This window comes from Phyllostomus discolor, chromosome 10 (genome assembly GCF_004126475.2).
Source record: "Phyllostomus discolor isolate MPI-MPIP mPhyDis1 chromosome 10, mPhyDis1.pri.v3, whole genome shotgun sequence".
Taxonomy (NCBI): Eukaryota; Metazoa; Chordata; class Mammalia; order Chiroptera; family Phyllostomidae; genus Phyllostomus; species Phyllostomus discolor.
Window position 1 is genome coordinate 90,315,445 of NC_040912.2, and position 21,235 is coordinate 90,336,679.

Consider the following 21,235-nt stretch of genomic DNA (forward strand, 5'->3'; position numbering starts at 1 on the left):
TTCGGGTGAGGGTTTTTTTAAAAAAATGAAGCAGCAGCAGCAGCAGCAGCTCTTAGCTGTGGATGCTTCTCAACAGGGGATCAGGCAGGACAGTTTTACTCTTCACTGTGTCTCTCTCTTTTTTAAATCACTTGAATTTTTACTGCATGCATTTTTTTAAAAGTTAAAAGTTAATTTTAATGAACACATCAGGAGGAAAATAAAAACCCGCCCCAAAGCAGGCCCTACAGAAAGCAGACCGCAGGGTTCACCCGCACTCCAGGTCCTTGCAGCCCAGAGAGGTCCCTTTGGTGGCACCGCCTCCGATCAGTTTGGGAGCAGAGGTCACTCTGGGGCTCTCTGGGGGCAAGCGCGAGGTTGGCGTGAGTCCCGGTGCGGCTGAGGGGCGCTTGAGGTCCCCGGGCCCCACCAGACCGGGATGCGGGAACCGGGTACTAAATATCGGCCTTCTCTCTTAGTCACTAAACCTCTTTGGGAACCGCCTCCTTGAGGGCAAAATAGACACTTCAAGTAGGTGCTCAGATGCTTTGAACCCACGTCTCTGTGATTTCGCCCCCCTCCCCCAGGTCTTTATACTCTTAACCACCAAAAAAAAAAAAAAAAAAAGACGCACGACTTCCATTACGGCCTGGATTTTTTCCGCACGTGCCTCTGAAAAGCGGGAACACTGCCCCTCCCCACGGACACGCACGCTGGCCTTCTGCGCTAATAAAACTCCGTTGAACGTGTCTGTGTTTAATTTCTCAACTCATTTTCTTAACATGTGCCTCCTTCGAAGAGAACGAAGGGGAGATATCCCGGGGCGTCGCATCCCAGTGCCCTTGGAGGCCTTGCGCGCGGAGCCACGCGGCGGCCCCCTCGGCCCGGTGAACATGCAGTCTGCAATCTGGACATCTTTTATTTCACTTCAAGAATTCCCTTTGCATGGCAGAAAGGGGTCTGAGGAAAGCCAAGCTGCGCGGACGAGGGAGGAAGCGGAGCGCTCACAAACGTGGTGCCAGGTGCTGGCTGCCCACCGAGCTCCCGGCGGCGGCGGTGCCGGCGGGAGAAGTGGGGTGGGTGGGCGGAGCAGGAAAAGTCATTCTCGACACAAACGAGGGTCCTGGGGCATGCCGCCCCGGCCCAGTGCCTGGCCATGCAAGACGCAGAAATGGAGACTGTGGCCCCTCGGGGCCACGGAGCATTGCACCAACACAGGGGAGTCCTTGGGGCGCCTCCCGAGGCGCCGGCAGGGTCTGAGTTCATGTCCATAGGCAGTTAACAGATAGCACCGGTGGGGTGGCCCAGGGCAGGGCAGGGCAGAGACTGAGGCTCTAGGCCTCTAGCACCCACGTGCCTGGCCCTCCTGGGGAGAGACTCATTTCCGCGCCGGCAGCCCCCGCAGCGCGAGCCTGGCTCTCGCCGCTCCGCCCTGGGGAAACTGGAATACGTCGCCAGGGTGAGGTCTGACCCAGGGCGCCGGCTGCCGCGGAGGGCCTGTGCTGCACCATATTGAGGGGCTTGGAGGTGGCAGGCCGAAGGGGACAGGGCCCTGGGGCCCGAGAATGCCCACATAGGAGGAGCCTTCCAGAAGCGCAACCCGGGGCACGCTGCAGCCCACGGTGCCCCACGCCCAGGTGCCCCACGAGTGGTCCCAGGTTGCTTCTGATTATTTTTGGTGGGTCAGGGGCAAGGGAGAGGAGAGAGACCGGGAGAGGCCAGGCCAGGGAGGCCTGTCTCTCAAGCGTCGGAGGTAGGCCGTGTGTGGGGTGGGGGGCACTGCGCCGGGCGCCGGAGCCCTGGTCCCAGCTCCGCCCGCTCTCCTGGTGTGATTCGGGCTACACCATCCGACCCGCATCTCCTCTCCTCGGTCACCGAGTCAGGCAAACCCTCCCCCACCGGCTGCAGAGGGATAGGCTAAGGGTGAAGATAAGTAACGGATAGAAAACACGTTTAAAAAAGTTACAAAGCGCTATTGAAACGCGAGGCAGTGTTGTCGCCATAGAGGTGGTATCCTTTCCTTAGCGCATCCCTCTGCGCGGCCACACCTTCGCTTCCTTCTCCCGCCTCTCGCCCTTCGGACCTGATTTCCTGACCTCAGGCTTCGAGGCGCCCTGGTTGCCTCCCCCGATCACCATCTGGGACCCCAGCGGCCAAGTGGGCGCTGTAGGTGTCTGAGGGGGGTGCCCGAAGCCTCTGGCCACTGTCCCTCTGGCCCCTACCCTGCGGGAAGCCGCTCAGCCGGCCCCTTGGTCCACTCTGCGAGATGAGCTGGGTGAGCTGTCCATTCAGGCCGGACGGGTCTAGGGGAGCCCCGCCCAGCCACTGGGGACCCTGTTTAGAGTGCAATTCCTATTCCCGATTTCCAGCAGGTGGCGGGCGGAGGGAGGGAAGGCGCACCGGGAGCCACGAGCAGGATCCAGGGTCGTCAGGCCGCCCCTAGGCCCGCCGCACCCCTGCTCCTGCCGCGGGGCCCTCCCTCCCCCAGCCCAGCCCTAGTCTCGCTCGGGCGGCGCCTGCAGGGGCCGCGGGGCCCCGACGCCCGGGCCGCCGCTGTGCACCCGCAGGTGGTCCTTGAGCGACTCCTTGTAGCGGAAGCTCTTGCCGCACTCGCCGCACGTGTAGGGCCGCTCGCCCGTGTGGATGCGCTGGTGCTTGAGCAGGTTCTGCTTGCGGATGAAGCTCTTGCCGCACAGCGCGCACTGGAAGGGCCGCTCGCCCGTGTGCAGCCGCTGGTGGTTCTGCAGGTGCTCCTTGCGGCTGTAGGTCTTCTCGCACTCGGAGCACTTGTAGGGCCGCTCGCCGCGGTGCGTCATCTGGTGCCGGATGAGGCCCGAGTGGCAGTTGAAGCTCTTCTCGCACTCGGCGCACTCGTACGGCCGCTCCTTGGTGTGGCTGCGGTGGTGGATGATGAGGCTCTTGCGCACGCCGAAGCACTTGCCGCACTCTGGGCAGGAGTAGGGCTTGCTGCGCGCGCCGTGCAGGAGGCCCCGCCGCAGCCCGCCCCCCGGGCAGCAGCTGCCGCAGCCCCCGCCGCCCTCCGGGCCCCCTCCGGCGCCCCCGCCGCCAGCCTGCGCCCCGCCAGCCGCGCCGCGCTCCCCGGACAGGGCCGCTGGGAAGCCCTCGTCCAGCAGCCCCGCTGCGCCCCGGCTTGGGGGGCCGCCCGTGCTCTCCGCCGCCGCGGCCGGGGCTGCGGGCAGGCTCGGAGGAGCGGGCTGCGGCGGCGGCGGGGCCGGGGCCGGGTTCTTCACCAGCAGCAGGTTGTCACCTAGGGAGGAAGAGACGGGAGAAATGACACACTGACAGTGCTCTCCCCGGGACCCCGTCCCTGCGAGGTGCCCAGGTCCTTCGCTAATTTTCTCTGTGGCTTCGGGCGAGTCACAGGCGATCTGGGCCTCAGTGTCCCTAAAAAAACTGAGGGGATTGAACAAGGCAAAAGGTCATTTTCCATATGCCTCTAGGGCTCCCTGACCTCTGACCTGCCCCCAGCCACCTGTGGGAGAGTGGGTAGCTCACAGGTAGGACGGGAAAGACATCCAGAATGCTGAGGGCAGGATGTGGTGGTGGTGGGGGGTGGCTCCCTGGAAGTCACCTTCCAAGGCAGAATTGCCTGGAAATAAAATACAACAGACTTCACTGTATGCTCCTGTTCAAGGCTAATTCATTTAAGGAGAGAATCTCTCAACTGGAGGAAATTTGCCAGAACTTATCCAAGGTGAAAAGCTTGCCTGGAGGCCAGCAGGAGTGGGCCCAGGGAGCTGGGACCACACCCCCGCTCCCACCGCAGCCAGATTTCCACTGGGCAAGCCGCCTCCCCGTGTGCACAGCAGCCCCGCCCTCCGCAGGGCTGGCAGCCCCGCCCCCAGGCCTGACCCCATCTGGACCCTGGCCCATGGGACTGGGGCTGAGAACCCCGGTGAGCGGGTGGCTGCCCAGCGGACCTCCCCGGGAGGCCTGTTCCGGCTCCTGCAATGGTGCCTTTTTCCTCACTCCCCCCAACCTCCCCCGCTCCGGCCCCCGGGTCCCAGCCCATGTCTCCAGGCCAAGTTCTGGGTCCTCCAGTACCTGGGGGTCAGTGGGGGACAAAGTCCCGGCTCTGAGCAAGGGATCAGCGACCTTAGGCCCAGGACGCCCACTGAGGAGCTGCCCATTTGCTACTACTATATGTAGGAGTCTTCTTATCCCTCTGCCTCCCACCACCTCCCCAAACCCCAGCTGGCCACCTCTCTCCACTGGGGTTTTGGGATCCTCACCAGTGACCCCAAGGGTCAGCCTAGGGCTGGCTCTGGCCAGCGCTTTCTAGGTGTGAGCTGCCGGCTCCTGCTCAGGTTGCACCACCTGCTCGGGGCTCAGCTCCATCCCAGCCCACTCTTCTCTCCCCACTGGGATGGGCTGAACTGCACTCCCAACCTCCACCCAACTGTGAAGAAATCTGAGCACCCAGGACCTCAGAGTACGACCTTATTTGGACATGCGGTTCTAGGGAATGGAATTGGTTAAGAAGAGGTTACACTGAAGTAGGGTGGCCCGTGATCCCCCTATGACCGTGTCCTCATAAGACGATGGCCTGGTGAAGACGGAGGACTGAGGTGACGCACCTGCAAGCCGAGGAACCCCAAAGATTGCCTGCAAACACCAGAAGCTGGGGAGAGGCAAGGAGGGGTTCCCTGTGGCTTTCAGAGAAGGCACGGCCCTGCCGGCCGCTGGCCTCCAGACTCCTGGCCTGGCCTCCCGAGCTGTGAGGCAACATGTTTTCGTTCTTTGAAGCCACCCAGCGTGGGGGGCTTTGTGAAGACAGCCCTAGGAAATGCACACACAGACCTTCCTCCCCTAGGGAGGGGGAGCTCTCCAGTACAGGCCGTGGAAAAGCTACCACAACAGAACAGCGCCCTGCAGGGGGGGGAGGTAGCCTCAGGGAACAGCCACACCTCTGCACAGACACCCAGGGGCCCCGGGGGCCCCGCACACAGCACTCACTGGGGCCAGAGTCCAATCCGAGCTCTCCTTCCATGGAGTCGCGGGGGCCCCATGGGTACGGCTGCTCCTCCTGCTTGATCCACGACAAGATGTCATGTGCTGAGATCAGAGACTCTGTGGAAAGAAGGCATCTTAGAATCTGTTCCTTCCCGCTGGGCATCCCATCGAAGGTTCGAAACCACCCCACCCGTGCACAGGCAGCCGCTCCAGCTCCAGGGGTACGTGGGGGTTCTGGTACTTGTGTTGCATTTACTGGCGGTCCTCCCCCCTCACGCCTTCACAGACGGGGTCTCACTTATGTGCTCGCTACATTGCCAGGTGGTCAGGGAGGAGGAGGCCGGTCCCAAAGTGTGTGTGGCGCCAGAGCTGGGATTAGAACCCAGGTCTCCCGACTATATCCACTGGGCCCCGGGGCAGCCAGAGGGCAGCCTGGGCTGGGACGGCCCGCAGGCCCGGGGGATGAGAGATGGGACTTAAAACTCAGCGCTGGCGGGAGCAGGGAGCGCAGGCCAGCATGAGAACCGCTCCTCATCAGGAAGCTCGGCTTTCTTTCCCTGCTGCCCCGGAGCCCCTCAACCTCCCCGTTGCAAAGTGGCTGAGCTGACGATGTCAAGGAACGCTAGACGGACTTCATGTCTGACTGCACCTTCCTCGGACGCGGTGTGGGGTCAGACTCTGGGGTCACAGCTACCGAATGAGACGACACTGGAGTCCTCCAGGCCTTTCAGCCACGTGAACACACGCGCACATGCACACACACACACATACCCGGGTGGGTGGAGCACCCCCATTAGGCTTTGATGTTTCCCCTTATGCCTGGACCCTCCCCAGAAGTTTCCCTGGAAGGCATCTAACTCGTGTTCTTCATGCAAGAGAAATCCCAGAAAATGTAAATTTGCATTTATAGAAATCTACACACAACTTTCCAAAGCCTTTTTGGTTCTATTTATTATTTAAAAATAGGTGCTGAAGTAATTTTAGTGTTAGTTACATTGACATAGTCAATTATCAATTAATAACTCCGTTAGAAAACGCTCCTCTACTTTATTAAGTTATATTCTAAAATCTGTTCGAAGTTGCTAACTGAGGGACACCTATTTGATTCTCTCGGCCCTCACTGGGCTTTGACCCAAAGTGACCCAGTCGGCCGGATCTGTCAGCAGTCACAGAAGCCAGCAGATGGGCCACCTGTCCGCCCTGTATGCCGGAACTCTGTGCTCACCTGAGTTGGGGTCCGTCGGGATATCTCTCTCGGCCAGGTCCTGCTGGTCCCACACACACGGGTGCTCCTCCTGCTTGATCCGGGACAGCAGGTCCTGGGCGGAGGCTGGCGAGTCTGCAAGGGGGGGGACACACACCAGCAAAGGTGTCAGGGGACCTGGAGATGCCCCCACATCTGCACGTTGAGTAAATCTCTCACTTCATGGAGTTATGTCTTTCCCCTGCAAACCGGGTATAATTAACTTACGCTCATTAATTAAAGGGTTAAGTCCGCTTGGCCTCAAATAATGGAGCTGTTGCTGCACATAAGTGGATGCTATTGGGGGGGACAGTGACTTCAAGACAGAGTCCTTCTGTGCTCCGGGAACCTAACTCCTTAGAGGAGATTCATGATTGAGCACTGAGCACTGAGCACCAAGTACTGAGCACTGAGCACCAAGTACTGAGCACCCCATGGAAACAGGTATTCCATTCGTCATGTGGAATGAAATAGGAAAATGACACCTTCCAGGAAACCTTTTTTAAAAAGATTTTTTAAAAATTTATTTTTAAAGAGAGGGGAGGGGAGGGAGAGAAACACCGATAGGTTGCTTTTCGAATGCACACCGAACCTGCAACCCAGGCCTGTGCCCTGACCAGGAATTGAACCAGCGACCCTTTGCTTTGTGGGACAACGCCCAAACAACCAAGCCACACCGGCCAGGGCAGGAAGCCCTTCCTCATAACCGTTTTCAGGGGGTTTTTCTAAGATGTGTTCTACATCTGTCTTCTGCAGAGGCCATCAGAACTCATTTGCCCTCTGCGGCCCTCTCGGCCCTGAAATCTCTCTCTGACACAGTAAAGCCGCAGGGCCCTAAAGGACTGGGTGAGGGGGGCCTTCCTCCCTCGGCCGCTGTCTCGCCCACTTACAGCTGTGAGGCTCTGACTGCGGTGGACCAGGCTGCTGGCGCCCTAACCTGTGGCTATGTGAACCTATCTGCTGATGGCGAATTTGGAACGTCCACTCGACTGGACCACAGCACCCGGGCATTTGGCCAAACAACATTCTAGAGGTAGCAGAGAAGGTATTTTTTAGTGACGACATTCACTAAAAAACTGAACTCAGTAGACTGAGTCAAGCAGACGACCCTCCATTATGAGGTGGGCCTCGTCCGATCAGTCGAAGGATTTAAAGAAACCACTGCCCCGCCCCTGCCCCCCCCAAGCAGAGGCGCTTAGGCCAGCAGACCAGGCCTCCAGCCTGCTGGCCTACTCTGCAGATTCTGGATGTGCTAGACTCACAGCCATGGAAGCCAATGCCTTCAAATCATCAATCAATGGATCGATCCATCTGTCTCTCTACGCACAGGCACGCATACCCTGTCGGTTCTCTGGAGAACGCCAACACGCCTCTGCTCTGACAGAGCTGTCCTGCCGCATCAAGCTCAGTGCCAGGTCAGAGGGGCTCTCCAGGCTACCCGGACTGTGGCCAGCGGGCCGGCAGGCCGCAGCCGCGAACGCTCGTATGGAACAGTGAACGCTCTTCCTGGCCAGGTGCAGGCCTCAGGGCCCGAGACAGCCCCCACCCACAGCGCCTCATAAAGCGCTGCCCCGGCGTTGCTTGTCAAAAGGAGCAGTTAAACGCTGGTATCCCAAGGAACAGAGAGCCGAACAAACTAGGCCCAGACGTGCTGGCAAAGCGCCATGCTGTGGGCCACATGTGCGCCCCATGGGGAAACCCTGTCTCCCGGCAGGTCCTGGACCCACGGGCTCTTCCGCTCGGCAACGGCCCTGGCCCCAGCCCCGCCCCCACCCCACCCCCTTCTTTCCCTGCTCAGTCCAGCACACACAGCAGACAACGGCTTAGGAGCTGCAGACCCTGCTGAACCTTTTTCCTCCATCCCTGGCTGGGGCAGCCGCTCTGTGCGCATGCGCATGCGCGTGCCCGTGCTCACCGGTAATGGGCTCCGCGGGGGCGGCTCTCTCCTCCAGGCCCCGCTGACTCCGGGCACACAGGGCTTCCTCCCGCTTCACCTGCGAGGACGCATCCTGGGCGGGCACCAGGGGCTCTGCTCCTGGGGACAGAGCATCACATCACTGGGTGTCTGTTTCCTGAGTGACTGTCACCCGGGTGCTCTCAGGGTCAGGAGCACAGCTGACCGCCCTTGCCAGGGAGGAGGAGCGCGGGGCCTTGGGCTCCTGTGGGTGACTGCGGGGGACCCCAACCAGCGGAAGGCCCTGTGAGCAGAGAAGCAATCAACATCCAGGACAAAGGGGTGGGCCAAGCCACAACACCTGGCGTGCAAGGCCAGGAGAGAGTTCCAGAAACAGCTCCATGCCGGGCTGGATGCTAAGGAGAACTAGTCTGACCTCTGTGTAGGAGTCGTCTGTCCTTGTTTGTCACCCCAGTCAGAAAGGGGGCCAGATAGAACACAGACATACACACTCACACAGACACAGGCGCACCCACACACACGTACATAATTAGCACGGAGTTAGACTGGACAAAGAGATACAACCCCCCCCCCCCCATAAGGACGCACAGCACGCCTCCTGAGGCATACACGGTGACGTTTCCTGTGCATAGTCCCCAACAGGTGACAAGAGGGCGTTTTCTCCCCGTGCCCTGCCGTGGTGTGATGTACCGGCCCTGGCAGCAGACGGCTGGGGCAGCAGGAAAGACACTAGAGGAGGAATCGGAAGACGTGGTCCTGGTTTGAACTCTGCCCCCGCCCTGCAGACAAGTCACTTGACCCCCCTGGCTCTGTCTCCTCGTCCCGTCCATGAAACGGGCACGGGGTCCCTGTCCTACGGGCACCGTGAGGGATGATAACTCCGTGCTTTCAGCGAGGAAGGCGGCCTCAGCCTCGGGCTCGGATGGGGGCGGGGTCCAGGCATTTTCGCTGGAAGCATCTTTGCCACAAACATCTCGGCCACCAGTATTTTCACCGGACCGCAGACAGGCCACAAGGCCATTTCAGCCATGAGCGGTAACAGCAATAGAAAATAAAAGAGGGACATTAAAAAGGATGCAATAAAGCATGAGAAGTTGATGATAACACTAAAAAGACTTTACAGACATGAACACACACTGTCTCTGAGGCCTTTCGTTCAGAGCACTAACACATTTTTTTTTCCTTTTGGTTCGTCTCCTCGTTCCGCACTGCGCTGTGTTCTTTTCACTATGATTCATACCCGTTTCCGACGAAAGAGTCAATAATGAATGCTCTTCTGGAAGGCTGCTGTGAATTAGCAGCTGTCCTCCAGATTTGCACAGCTTGGTAGCCTTCTGGGGTTGAGGGGTGGGCGGGGTGACTGCCCACTGAAGGGTCTACGTCCCTGCGATCGGACTTGACATGTGGGTTTTACCATCAGGTCCTTGAAGGCCACCGCGCTTACTTGTCACAGGAGAGACCACTAGGAGGGCCAAGGTTTATACAACGACATGAGCCCTGGCCAGGTGGCTCAGTGGGTTAGAGCATCATCCCGATACGCCGAGGTTGACAGTTCGATCCCCGGTCAGGACACATACAAGAATCAACCGATGAAGGCGTGACTAAGTGGAACGACACATCAATGTTTCTTTCTCTCGCACATCAATACATGCAAATTTTAAAATTTAATAACATAATAAATTTAAAACTGCCAGAACCTTGTCACTGCAGAAATGAAACCAACAACCAGCTATTTGCTCTTTCACGGTGAAACTGCCTAGGGCCAGTGGTATGGCGACAATGTATGTGGCGAAGATGCTTGCGGCAAAAATACCAAACAAGGGGACAGAGAGGGGACAGTTCCAGGATGAGGCAGAGAATACAGTTCGAGCACCAGATTTCGAACCGGGTTCTGGGCCAGCACCACTCAGGCTGGAGAGACCTCGTGGGCCGAGCCGGGACTGGCAGCCTGGCCCCTGCCACCCCAGGGAGGTTGAGCACATGCGATGCTTCGAGAGCTGGGTTCCCTCAGGCCTGAAGTTTCCTTCTCCAGTGAGCTGGGGAAGGGCTGCAGCAGTAGGTGAGTCTGCCCATGATGTGGGGCTCTCTGGGAGAATGGGGTGACTATCCCGGGGGTGACACCCATGCAGAATCCCTTCCACCCTCCCCTGGCGCCGTTCCCAGGTCTCGGACCTCCAGCTGCAGGTCACCCTCAGGCCTGGAATGCTGAGAGCCTAGTCGGTCCCCAGGTCCCTCCCCAGCTGACCTGGGCATCCAGAGCTGCCTGGCTCTAACCAGGTGCTGAGGTGGGCTTTCAGACCCTGACAGTGACCTCTTCCTGGAAGTGACCGCCCAAGTTCAATGGTGGCAGGACTGGCCCCAGAAGCAACTCAAGAGGAGCCTCTGTGGAGCTGAGGCAAGGGCGATGGGGCTTTTCTCTCCTCCCCTCCCCCGGCCCCGGGGGTCTTTTTGGCGGCCGTCACCTGTGTCCGGGTCCATCAGGATTTCTCTCTCCTCTGGGTCACGCTGCTCCCACACGCAAGGCTCTTCCCTGGGCTCAGCCTGGGACGGGGCCTCTGGCTTGGGCCCTGGACCCTCCGCATCTGGAACGAGGTGGAAGGAAGGATGGACTGAGTGAGTGACAGCGACCACGGGGTCCCGATCCCGGGCGAAGGCAGAACTCTCCCCTCCCCCATCCAGCTGAATGCCCCTCTCTGGGTGGTAGCCGTGCTGTGAGCAGGTAATTCCTTATGGGGAGCCTGAAAAGGAGTCCACAGACCGCCCCCCCGCCCCCATTCCCAGCATGGAAACGGCTGGTCTTGGACAGCCAACAGCAGCCGACTGCTGCCCACTAAGGCTGCTGGGATGCAGCGTGGTTCTGGCCCCACGCAACCGATGCCAGTTGGGTCCCACAACAGTGTGTGTGTGGGTGGGCGGGAGGGTTGATTCTACAGTCCTAGGCCCTGTCCTGGCTTTTTAATTTCCATCCTGTTAGGAACCACTCTGCCTTCCTAGCATCAGAGGCACTTCGGTTCTCGAGTTTCCACACACAGGAGACAGCCCGCCCAGGTGGGGGGGAAGGAGGGCTGGAAGCATGCCTCCCCCCTGCCCCCTGCCCCCCAGGACCCCTGGCCACGGAGGCGGGCAGGGCACCTCACCCAGGGACATGAGGGTCTTGTAGTTCTCCTTCACGAGGTTGTTGTACAGCTCCTTCTGCCACTCGTCCAGGTTCTTCCACTCGTCCTCGGAGAAGTAGACGGCAATGTCGACAAAAGTCACGGGAACCTGGGCCGGGGAGAGTGTTGGTGGGACACCGCCCCTCCTCCCCTTCTCGGACCTCGGGGTCCGCCGGACCCGGAGCCCGGCCTGCGCTCTGCAGAGCACCCCCCCCCCCGACCCCGCCCTCCTGGCCCAGCTCGGTCCGTTTCAGGGTGTCAGTCACTCTATTCCCGATCTCCTCATGCTTCCTTTTTTCCCCCCTTTCTTTAAAACATTTACTGCATCCTTTGTCATTTCGCTTCCTTCCAGGTGACGCAGCCCCGAGGAGAGCTGGAGCCGGCGTGCGGCTTCAGGTGCTCAGGGTGACGGGGGTGTGGCGGCCTCTGAGCGGCTCTCGGTGAGCCGAGTACGGCACAGCCCTGTCTCGAAGCCTGTATTTCTGGTCAGGTCACCTCTGTGTATGCAGTGGCATCTCTGTCCCTACCCGGGTCAAGTCCAAAGGCAGGCGCTGAAGCTCCGTGACCTCCGTCCGCTTGCTGGGCACCGAGTCCCAGGCCTCTGGAAGCACACGGCTGGAAGTGGAGGTATGTGTGGAATGTGCTGAGTCGAGGCTGCCGATGCTAGGACGTTCCGCGGTAGCCTGAGTCACCCGCTGTCTCGGGTCCGTCCCTCGTCTTTTATTTGAGCTGCTGTTTCCGTTCGACGAGGATGCCTCTCTGTCACTCACCAGCGTGGCCTCACCTGGGACCCAGTCGTTCAACTCAGTTTCACTTCCACGGCTTTCGTAACAGAACTTCCCTCCTCCTCTGGCCACAGAGTCTTGCCCCGCACCCCTTTCACATCCTTAGTGGGCCGGCCTTGCGCCCTCACTTGGAAACCTGGCCCCTCGAGTCTCTCCCAGGCCCTCCTCCTCGTCCATCATCTCCTACCCGCCCGTGCAGGCCCAGCTGGCGCACGTGGCACCTGTGTGCACACCAGGGAGAGACAGCCCTCCGGGTGTCAGGCGCACAGCTCGGCAGGTGGGCAACGCGCCTCCCTAAACTGGAAAGCTCAGCCCTCGAGCCAGGCGCCCACAGCCCCGAGGGCGCCCTGCACAGGAAAGAGCAAGGTGCACACTTGTGCCCCCCGGGGAAGAGCTCACTAGCTGTCTTTGGGAACAGACCCTCTGGACCCGCTGACAGACCCGGGCGAATCCTCAGCCGGGGGAACCATTACAGACCGTTTTCTTCACTGTACTGCCCGCGGCTGGATAAAAGTCACAAAGTTCTGCAGGTAACACCTACCCCACATTTACATCACCTGTGTCGAGCCTGCTCCATCAGCCTCTCGCTGCTCTGCGCCTCTCCTGGTCACCTTCCCCGGGAGTCTTCTTTCAACCCCTTCCCTGTCCTTCCCCGACTGTCCTCGGCCCAGGGAGCTGTTGGCACGCTCCCTGCCTTGCCGGGCCAACCCCCTCCCTGCGTGCCCTCCATTTCTCCTCCTCCCCCTGCCCGGGAAACTCGGCCCACAGGACCCTGCAGTTCCTCCTTCTCCCCGGGCTTCCCCCGCTCGGGGGGGGGGGGGGGGGGGGGGCCCAACCCCACCTCTGCTGCCTCCAGCAACGCTCCATTCTCTCTCCACCTGGAACATTCCACAGGCCTCTTGACCCCTCCCACAGTGTCTAAGAACGCCCGCTCTCTGGACCACGCCCCAGAAAGTCATTGGTGGGTTCCTGGTGTCAACCCTCTCCCTCTCCGGCCTCTTTGAAAGGTCACACCCCCTTCGTGGAATTTCTCTCCCGCTTGGTGTCCACGGCGATGCTGCGTCCTGCACGCACGACTCGAGTCCTCCTTCCGGCTTCCCTTTCCGAGGCCGAGGCTGAGGTCCTGCCCTTGACCTTCCTTCTTTCTGCGCCCCTCCCGGTGCAGACGGCCTCCTGGTCTTCCACTCGCCTGGCGCCCTTCAAAGCTCACATTCCGACAGCCTTCCGAGTGGCTCCATTTAATCATCTTGGAAGTACCCCCGACCGAGCATGCCCCAAACCAAGTTCATGGTCTTTTCCGACAGCCCCACTCCTCGGCCTCAATTCACAGGTTCCATGCAAGATCAACATTCCGGAACCGTACTCTCTCGCAGCTGGAAGGAGACGTCGCTTTTGTACACGGGACCCTGCCAGGATACAGCAGCGGGCTGAGGCATGGTGCGAGCCTACGGCCTTGCTGGATGCAAAAGAACACCCCCAAATTATCTGCAAACCCACAGACAGACACAGCAGCAACAAGAGGCGCAGAGGAACAGAGAGCCCACAGCCTCACTGGACCTGACCAAGAGAATGTGGCCAGGTGGCCAGCGTGGCCAGGATCCACAGTGAACTCCAGCTATTGCCGGCAACGCGAACGGACGTTCTCATGGCGCTTTATGGCTGCAGGGGGTTTGAAGTACGTCCCCAAATTCTTCAGACGGTTTCTTTAAAAAGCAGAGCTCGCTTCTCCCCCCCTTGAGTGTGGGCGGGAGTTAGTAACTTGCTTCTGAGAAATGAAGAAGTGAGGAGGCACGGCCTCTGAGACCAGGCCTCAGACACATGTTAGCTGTGGTGCTGGTCTCTCCTTGATTCACGCGCACGGGGGGTGGGGGAAGCCAGCTGCCACGTCGGGAGGGCGCCCAGGCGGCGCTGTGGGAGGCCCACGTGGGGAGGAACGTGGGCTTCCTGCCCACAGCCGAGCGAGCAAGCGAGCCTCACTGGAGGCAGACCCCGCACCCCCCCACCACCTCAGCCGGGCCTTCTGGTGAGTGGACCCCCACTCGACAGCTTGGCTGCCACCCAGGAGACTGAGCCAGAGCCGCTCAGCTAAGCTGCTCCTGAATCCCTAACCCACAGACCGTGCACGAAGACACAGAATTATTTGTTCAGGCTGCTGCGTCTGAGGGTGACTTGTTACACAGCAACAGGTAACTGATACACAGTACCGTCCCCTCAGCAGAATCAACGCATCCTCACCTGCCCACGCACCAAGCACAGCCTCACCTCGTTTTCCAGATGAGGACGCTGAAGCTCAGAGAGACCAGCTGGGATTTCCTAGACTATCCTTCACTTGCACGTCCCTTCCTTCCATGGAGAGACTCGGGCAGCTCAGCAAGAGCAAGAAGACACACTTGACCAGCACACGCAAAGCCAAGAGCCAAACCCAGCCCATGGATCCCGGGCCCCACCCCGGTTCCACCACCCTGTGAGGGCGCCTGTCGACTCAAGGGCCCTAACACCCGGTCCAGCACACCACGGGGCCGCAGGAGAACAGAGCACCGAGGTGCACGCGTAGCCCAGACAGGAGGAAGAGCCGCGTGAGGACACGCTGGCCGTGCAGGATGAGCCCTGTGACAGCCGTGCTGGGGGAGCCAGGCGCCTGGGAGCCGGTTCCCGGGAGGAACCAGGCCACCCTTCCAGCTCGGTCCTGTGCGGCCCCCGCAAGGCCCTCACCCACAGCTCCTCTGGCGGAGTCACTGGGTGCTGCCTCTGCGGAGACAGGCGTGGGCCGCCCGGTTCCGGTGCGGTGTGTGTGGGGTCTCTCGCGGGTACTTCTTCACACCGACCAGCACCCGGGTCCTGCTGCAGGCACGGAGACGCGGCAGGGAGCCAGGCAGAATTCACACCGTGGCCAGAGGAAGCCAACCGAGGGGGCTGAGACAGACGTGAGTGTTTAAGGAGCCCGATGGCTGTCGGCGCTTGGAGAACCGGAGCGAGGGGACAGAGAGGCGCAGGTGGGGCTGGGGGGCCGCGGCTGTCTCCGGGCCACAGCCGGGCGCACCGATCAGGTGACGACCGAGCAGACCTGGGTGGGAGCCACAGGGAGGGAGGGAACTTCTCAGTGGCGGGCAGTCCCTGGGGGAGGGAGGGGCAGTGTGATGGTGGCAGGACAGCATAAGGTTCGCCGGGCCGGGGAGGAGTGGGCAAAGGGGCGGGGTGGCAATGAGGCTGGACAGGGTGGTAGGGAGAGAGACGGCCACGGCAAAGTGGGGGCCTCACGCTGAATCGGGGTGGAGGGGGAACCATGGGAGGGTTTTAAGCCGAGGGCTGATATGACTGTTGATATTTTAAAAGGTTCCCTCTGGCCGTGGCCGCTCTGCTGAGAACAGGAGCACACGGGGTGGGGGACGAGGACCGAGACCAGGAGAGCCGGCAGCCAGAGGCTGGGCAACGACCCTGAGAAGCGAGGGCGGTGGGAGGGGTGCAGGCAGTGGCAGTGGTTGGATACGGCTGTTATTTGAAGAAAAAATCAACGGCGTTTACTAAATGTTGGAAGTAAGTGTGAGAAAGAGGAAGGCATGTGACCCCAAGGCCCTGGCCTGAGCAAACGGAAGGAGGGCATGTCCTTGCCGGACAGGAGGGCGACCCTGGGCAGGACAGGTGTCCAGCTGGGGGCTCAGCTCTGACAGGCCCTGTGAAATCTCAGATACGTACTGACACCCTGAGGGTGGGGCTGAGTGCGAATCTGGCGTTTGTTCGAGGAAGCGTGGGCGGGACAGACAGAGAATGGAGGAAAAGACGGCCTTCGGGGGCCAGGGCGCACGGGCTGCGCTGAGGGCCCTGAGACGGGACAGAGGAGTCGCAAGGGAGGGGGCAGGGAGGACGAGCCGGAGGTCAGACGCAGCCCGGCCCACTCCGCACACAGGGAGTCGGGAAGAGGAGGGAACATCAGCGAAGAGGAGAGACGGAGCAGCTAGAGAGGTCGGCAAAGAGCCCAGAGAGGCGGCCTGGAAGCCACGTGACAGGTATGGGAGGGGGTGCGGTCACCGCCACGAAACTGCTGCTGACAGGGCCACCAGCTTTAACGCCACGGATGTCGTCAGGGCTCTGGCAAGACCAGGAGGGTGCAGAGGTGGCCTGCCGGGGGGTGGGGGCCGAGGAGCACGCCCCAGTGACCAGCTTTCTGGAACACGGAGGACGGAGGCACACGGCAAAGGAGACCCCGGGGAGGAGGCAGCTGCGGACTCCAGGCAGTGAGCAACGCGACAGGAAGGGTGGCCCAGTTTCTCCCGCGGATGAAGTGCAAGGAAAAAGGAAGAGATGGAGGAGGAACCTACAGATTAAAACAAATAAATAAATAAAAAACTGGGGAGGCAAAGCAACCACAGTGGATAGACCTTAAGTTCCAATTCGAAAAAACAAATGGCAAAAAAATGACAACACTTTAGAAAGAACTGGAAACGTGAACACCGACTGGATATTTGAGGAGGTGCGGCTTTTGCTGTGGGGGTAATAATGCTGAGATTATTACCTTTAAAAAGCGCCTTCCCCTCTTCGAGCCACACACTGAAAAAATACCTGCAGGGACCAGCCTCTGAGATTAGCCGTGGGCAGGGGGTTTCGACGACGCAAGGCCCGCCGAGAGCGACCATTGTCAAAGCTGGATGACGGGCTCAGGAGAGTCTGTGCTATCTACTCTGGTGTAGGTGTGCATTTTCTATACTAAAAAGACTAAAAGGGGGAGGGAGAGAAAGCGGGGAAGCCAGACCTGGGGGCACACAGACGAGCCGCTTGAGTTCCGCTCTGGAGGAGCAGAGCCCCAAGGCACGAGCCGCAGGGAGATGCGGGGGCCTGGGGGCTTTCCTAGTGCGCGGCCGGCTGGCCCTGCAGACAGGGAAGAGTGGGACGATGCTGAGGAGAAGGGGCACACGCTGCAATGAGGTCCTGGAGTAAGTGACCTCAGGGGGGACAGTGAGCCCATGGGAACAGGACAGGCGGAGTGCAGAGGCGGGCAGATGGAACACTGTTGTGGGTGCACGTGGACATAGAGTCCTGCACGTGACTCTGTTTCCTCGGTGGACCAGACAGTGGGGTCGTGGACCAAGGGTGTGGTGCTGCTGAGCGGGGGGACAGCGGACAGAATAGGAACCGGAGCGTGAATTCTGAACTGAGCGCAGGGACAGCTGAGGGGGCGGGGGGGAGGGCGGGGAGCAGGAAGTGGTCATGACCTTCAAGGGATTCCCGTCAGCAGTGGTTTGGGTCCATCTCCAGCCACAGCCAGACAAGCACACAGAAAGATAACCCGTGGCAAGTGGTCCCAAGGCCAAGTGGAAAACCCACACAGGACTACCCAGATATCCCAGGGAGGGTAAAGGCTCAAAGACAGAAACAGGCAGATTCTGGGGGGACCGGGTGGACGCCAGCCCACAGAGGGAGAACGTCTCCGGACCTGACACTTGAGAGAAATATCAATCAGTTGCCTCTTGTGGGAAACTCGGCTGGGGACTGAACCCGCAACCCAGACACACGCCCTGACTGGGAATTGAACCGGCGACCTTTTTCTCCGCAGGACGATGCTCCAACCAACTGAGCCACACTGGTCAGGGCTGAGAAGACACTTCTCTGGTGGGGTCTGTTCACCTGTGCTGGGCCCCACCTCCATCCCCGCCCCCGGGGACCACCACATACCTTGGGGACCTCCCCCTTGCTGCCCGGGGGCAGCCGCAGCACCCAGAAGTTCCTGTTCCTCAGCAGGTTCTCCATGTTCTCCAGGCGCCTCTGCAGCAGCCCGTACTCCTGCAGCAGCGTGCCCAGCACGGCCCACTTGCTCTCCATGTGGTTCCCGAACTCCACGGCCGTCTTCTCGCAGTCGGCCAGCTTCTTCTCCTGCCGTCCCCGTCCGCCCCTCCAGGTTCAGCAGCTGGCTGGCCTGGGCGTCCACCTTCCTCTCCACCGCTTGAATGGCGGCCACCACGGTCCAGAGTGAGATCTCCGCCGTGGGCAGCTGGGGCTCTCTCATCACGCGGTCAGGGAAGACGGGAGCCCGGTCCGGGAAGGGCGGGAACTGAAAAGGCATTGGTCGCCGGGCGTCCATGTCCCATTCTTGCGCCTGGGTGCAGAGGGAGGAAGTGACAGGCCTGGGATGAGACCATGTGTGTGTATGTGTGGGGGGGGGGGGCGGTAGCCTAAGAGCACAACTAATTAAATGCCACAGATCCTCTTTCTGCTGCGAAGTCCCCGCCTCTCGGGCCGGGGTGCACGCATGTCCCCAGCAATAGCTCGAGCAGCCACCCTGACCTTCCCAGTTGGAGCCAGGCTGGTCCCACTAGCTCACCCACCCTGTCCCTTGGCCTACAACGTCACATCCGACATGCTCTGAATAAAGAGGCCATCTCCCTCAAAGGCAAGACGTAATGATGAGCTCTTCAGAGTGGCCTAGTGTTTTCTGTTTCCAAGCACCAATTTCCATGGACGTCACCTGGCCCCAATCTTCCCAGCAAACTCAAAGCAGCTGAGGGCACTAATGGTTGCATCTGCTTTGAACCTGAGGGAACCAAGGCCCGCAGGAGCCGCTGCCCCCCAGAGCGGCTCTTGGAGCTGCTGCAGGTCCCGAGAGACACAGTTCCCGTCCGCACTGCTGACACCTCCCCAGCAGGGCGGCGCCGAGGGTCGCACCAGGGAGCCCGAGTGAGAGAGCAGATGCGCAAACTTTTTCCCATATGTGACTATTGCATTTCCAAAATGAAAATAGGGTTTGCCAAAAAAATGTATTTAGGGAAGGAGGGGACATCCCAAAATGGAAAAGAAGACCTCCCGGCTCCCACTCTGTCTCTTGGGGAAGGGTACCCCATGGCCCCGGGCCTCCCCCGATGCCCCCAGCTCTAGCCCTTCACCTTGGTCGGCAAAGCCCCGTGGGTGTGGGTAGAGAGCGGAGCCTTATGACTGAGTGAGGACGGAGACCGCTCCCTGCTGACCTGGGAACTGCCCCACACCGTACCAGCACCCAGGGCTTCCTGGTCAGTGGCAGGTGTAACGACGGCCTCTCCTTGCCACCAGGGACAGGAGGAGGTGTCGTCGTCTGTCCTCCCCGTTGCTGCAGAAGCGGCCCTCAGGCTGGGCAAAGCCGAGACCTGTGGCTTAGAGGTGACCTGGGCAGACCCGGGACAGGCATGCCCAAATAAATGCCCTCCCTGACTGGGAGCAACTGTGACAGCCACAGAGGGGCTCCCCACCGCTTCCAGGGAGTCACTGAGGGGGGAGAAAGAGGACAGGGCGTCCGGGCTCGCAGACCCTGCTAAGTGAGAGGCCACAGTATTTGCATCAAAGCTATGCACATGGGCTCCTTTAGGCTTTCCTCCTGCCTGGCCTGCAGAAGGCGACAGGAGCTGACAGGGGAAGTTGAGGAAGTCACCAGGCCCAGCTAACTTTTCTGAGGTTTGCAGACCTAAAGCTGCAGAACCATCAGACACACTCGTGGCTGAGACCAGACCATCAGCAGGGTGCTCTGGGGTTCCCACCGGGTTGGGGGCGGGGGGGGCTCTCTCAGGACCGCGGCCTTGGTACACAATTCCGGAGCACCAGCTGCCAGGCGCGCCTGCACAGGGTCCTTGTGAGGCTTTAGGAAATGAGGTGCCTACTCGCAACCCCAGAGCCTCTGATTTAGCGGGTCTGGGATGAGGCTGGGGCAGCAGGAGTCTTCCGAGTTGCTCGGGTGATTACAATGTGCAGTCAAGTTTGCCGACCGCAGGAGAGAAGGCAAAGTCACCTCTCAGTGGCCCCGGCACACCCGGTGCCAGGGAAAGTGAATTACTCGTCACGCTTGGTGAAAGATGGAAATACATTTCACACCGCTTTCGTCAGAGTGGCTACGGTGTGAACCTGCGGAGGCGGCCCGAGTCCTGCCAGCAAGCCTCCTTCCCGGCAGAGGTGAGTCCCCAGGCCGGGGTGGAGACGCGGTTAGGGCTCCGCCGGGTCCCGGGAACCACGCGTTCCGGGCCGCTCGCCCCCGCCGGGCCTCCGCTAGGCACCGGCACTGGGCCCGGCCGGCACGCGGCCTCGGGGGCCTGCGGCTGGGCGGCGCGCGCGGGCCCGGCCGGCCAGGGCACCGGGGATCCGGGCCGGGCCTGCTTCAGGGCCCACGGCGCCCGCCTGCCAGGCGAGCCCGCCCGTGCCTCGACCCGTCCGGGGCCTCCGCTTCCGCGCCCGCACGCTCAGGGCCCGCGGTGCCCGCAGCCCCGCAGCCCCGCAGCCCCGCCCCCACGGCCAGGCGGCGCGGCCATGGCGTTGGGCTGGGGCTGCACCCACCTGCATGGGCGGCATTCCCTCGGCCATTTCCCCGCGCAGCGCCGGCTCCTGGTGGCAGACCTCCTCCGGGGGCAGAGCCTGGGCCCAGCTCCAGCTCCCGCTGTCCAACCCAAGGCCCTGAATGCCCAGCTGCTGAGGCTGCGGCCGTGTTGACACAAACTGCATCCTGGGAGTGCTGTTCCCCGCTCGGGCCGGCCAGGGAGAAGAAGAACGGTTTCCAGGCGCCTTCCCCCTCGCCGGGGCCGGACAGCTCCATCTACAGCCCGTAGGAGCAAACAGTCCCCTTTGGAGGCGCTCCCCGCCCCTCCGCAGCCAGCGCGCCAGCCAATGGCTTCCGAGCTCCTGCCTGCCTGCGGGACCGACGGGGCCACTCCCCGGCCAGGGCCACCGCCACCTCGGAGTGGCCCTGGGCGGGTGTGCTCTTTAGTGCCCTTCAGTGTGCGATGGCCTGCCCTGACGTCCCAAACAACGCAGGGTATCGATTTCTGCCGGTCCTGCAAATGTACTGGGCATCCCTAGGAAAATGGTGTCTGACCCTTTTGAAAATTTTGCAAGAATAATTGTGTCTCCAGACTCTTTCTTTGGTCTCTCCCCTCCCCGCACACCTTTGCAGGTTTTACCTCCCCACTCTCCCTCTTCCCAGTTCAAAGTCACCTGCACCAGCTCCAGGCCTGTGCCTTGGTCTGGATGATGGGGAAGTGATCTGGGCTAATGTTATCAGAAAGAGGGTTGGCCTCTTCCTCCCAGGACAGGCACAAGGCATTTTAACAGCAGCCTCTTCCAAAACCTTTAAATGTATGTCGGTCAGGCGCCACTCTGAAACGGCAGGCCAAGGCTGGGTAGGCGAATGGAGAATACAGGCAGAAGGGAAATTCATTCATCCCTTCCACACATATTTACT

At 60.7% G+C, this 21,235-nt stretch overlaps 1 protein-coding gene across 1 annotated transcript; it reads right to left on the reverse strand.

The window, feature by feature from the left end:
• Window positions 1–880: 880 nt before the first annotated feature.
• On the reverse strand, window positions 881–20,644 carry ZNF282 (zinc finger protein 282). Its single transcript, XM_028525856.2, is given in 9 exon segments — window positions 881–3,247; window positions 4,957–5,070; window positions 6,179–6,292; window positions 8,112–8,231; window positions 10,574–10,693; window positions 11,249–11,375; window positions 17,719–17,916; window positions 17,918–18,139; window positions 20,335–20,644. Coding segments are annotated over 9 exon segments (1,953 nt in total). The 5' UTR covers window positions 20,500–20,644; the 3' UTR covers window positions 881–2,474.
• Between the last annotated feature and the right edge of the window lie 591 nt (window positions 20,645–21,235).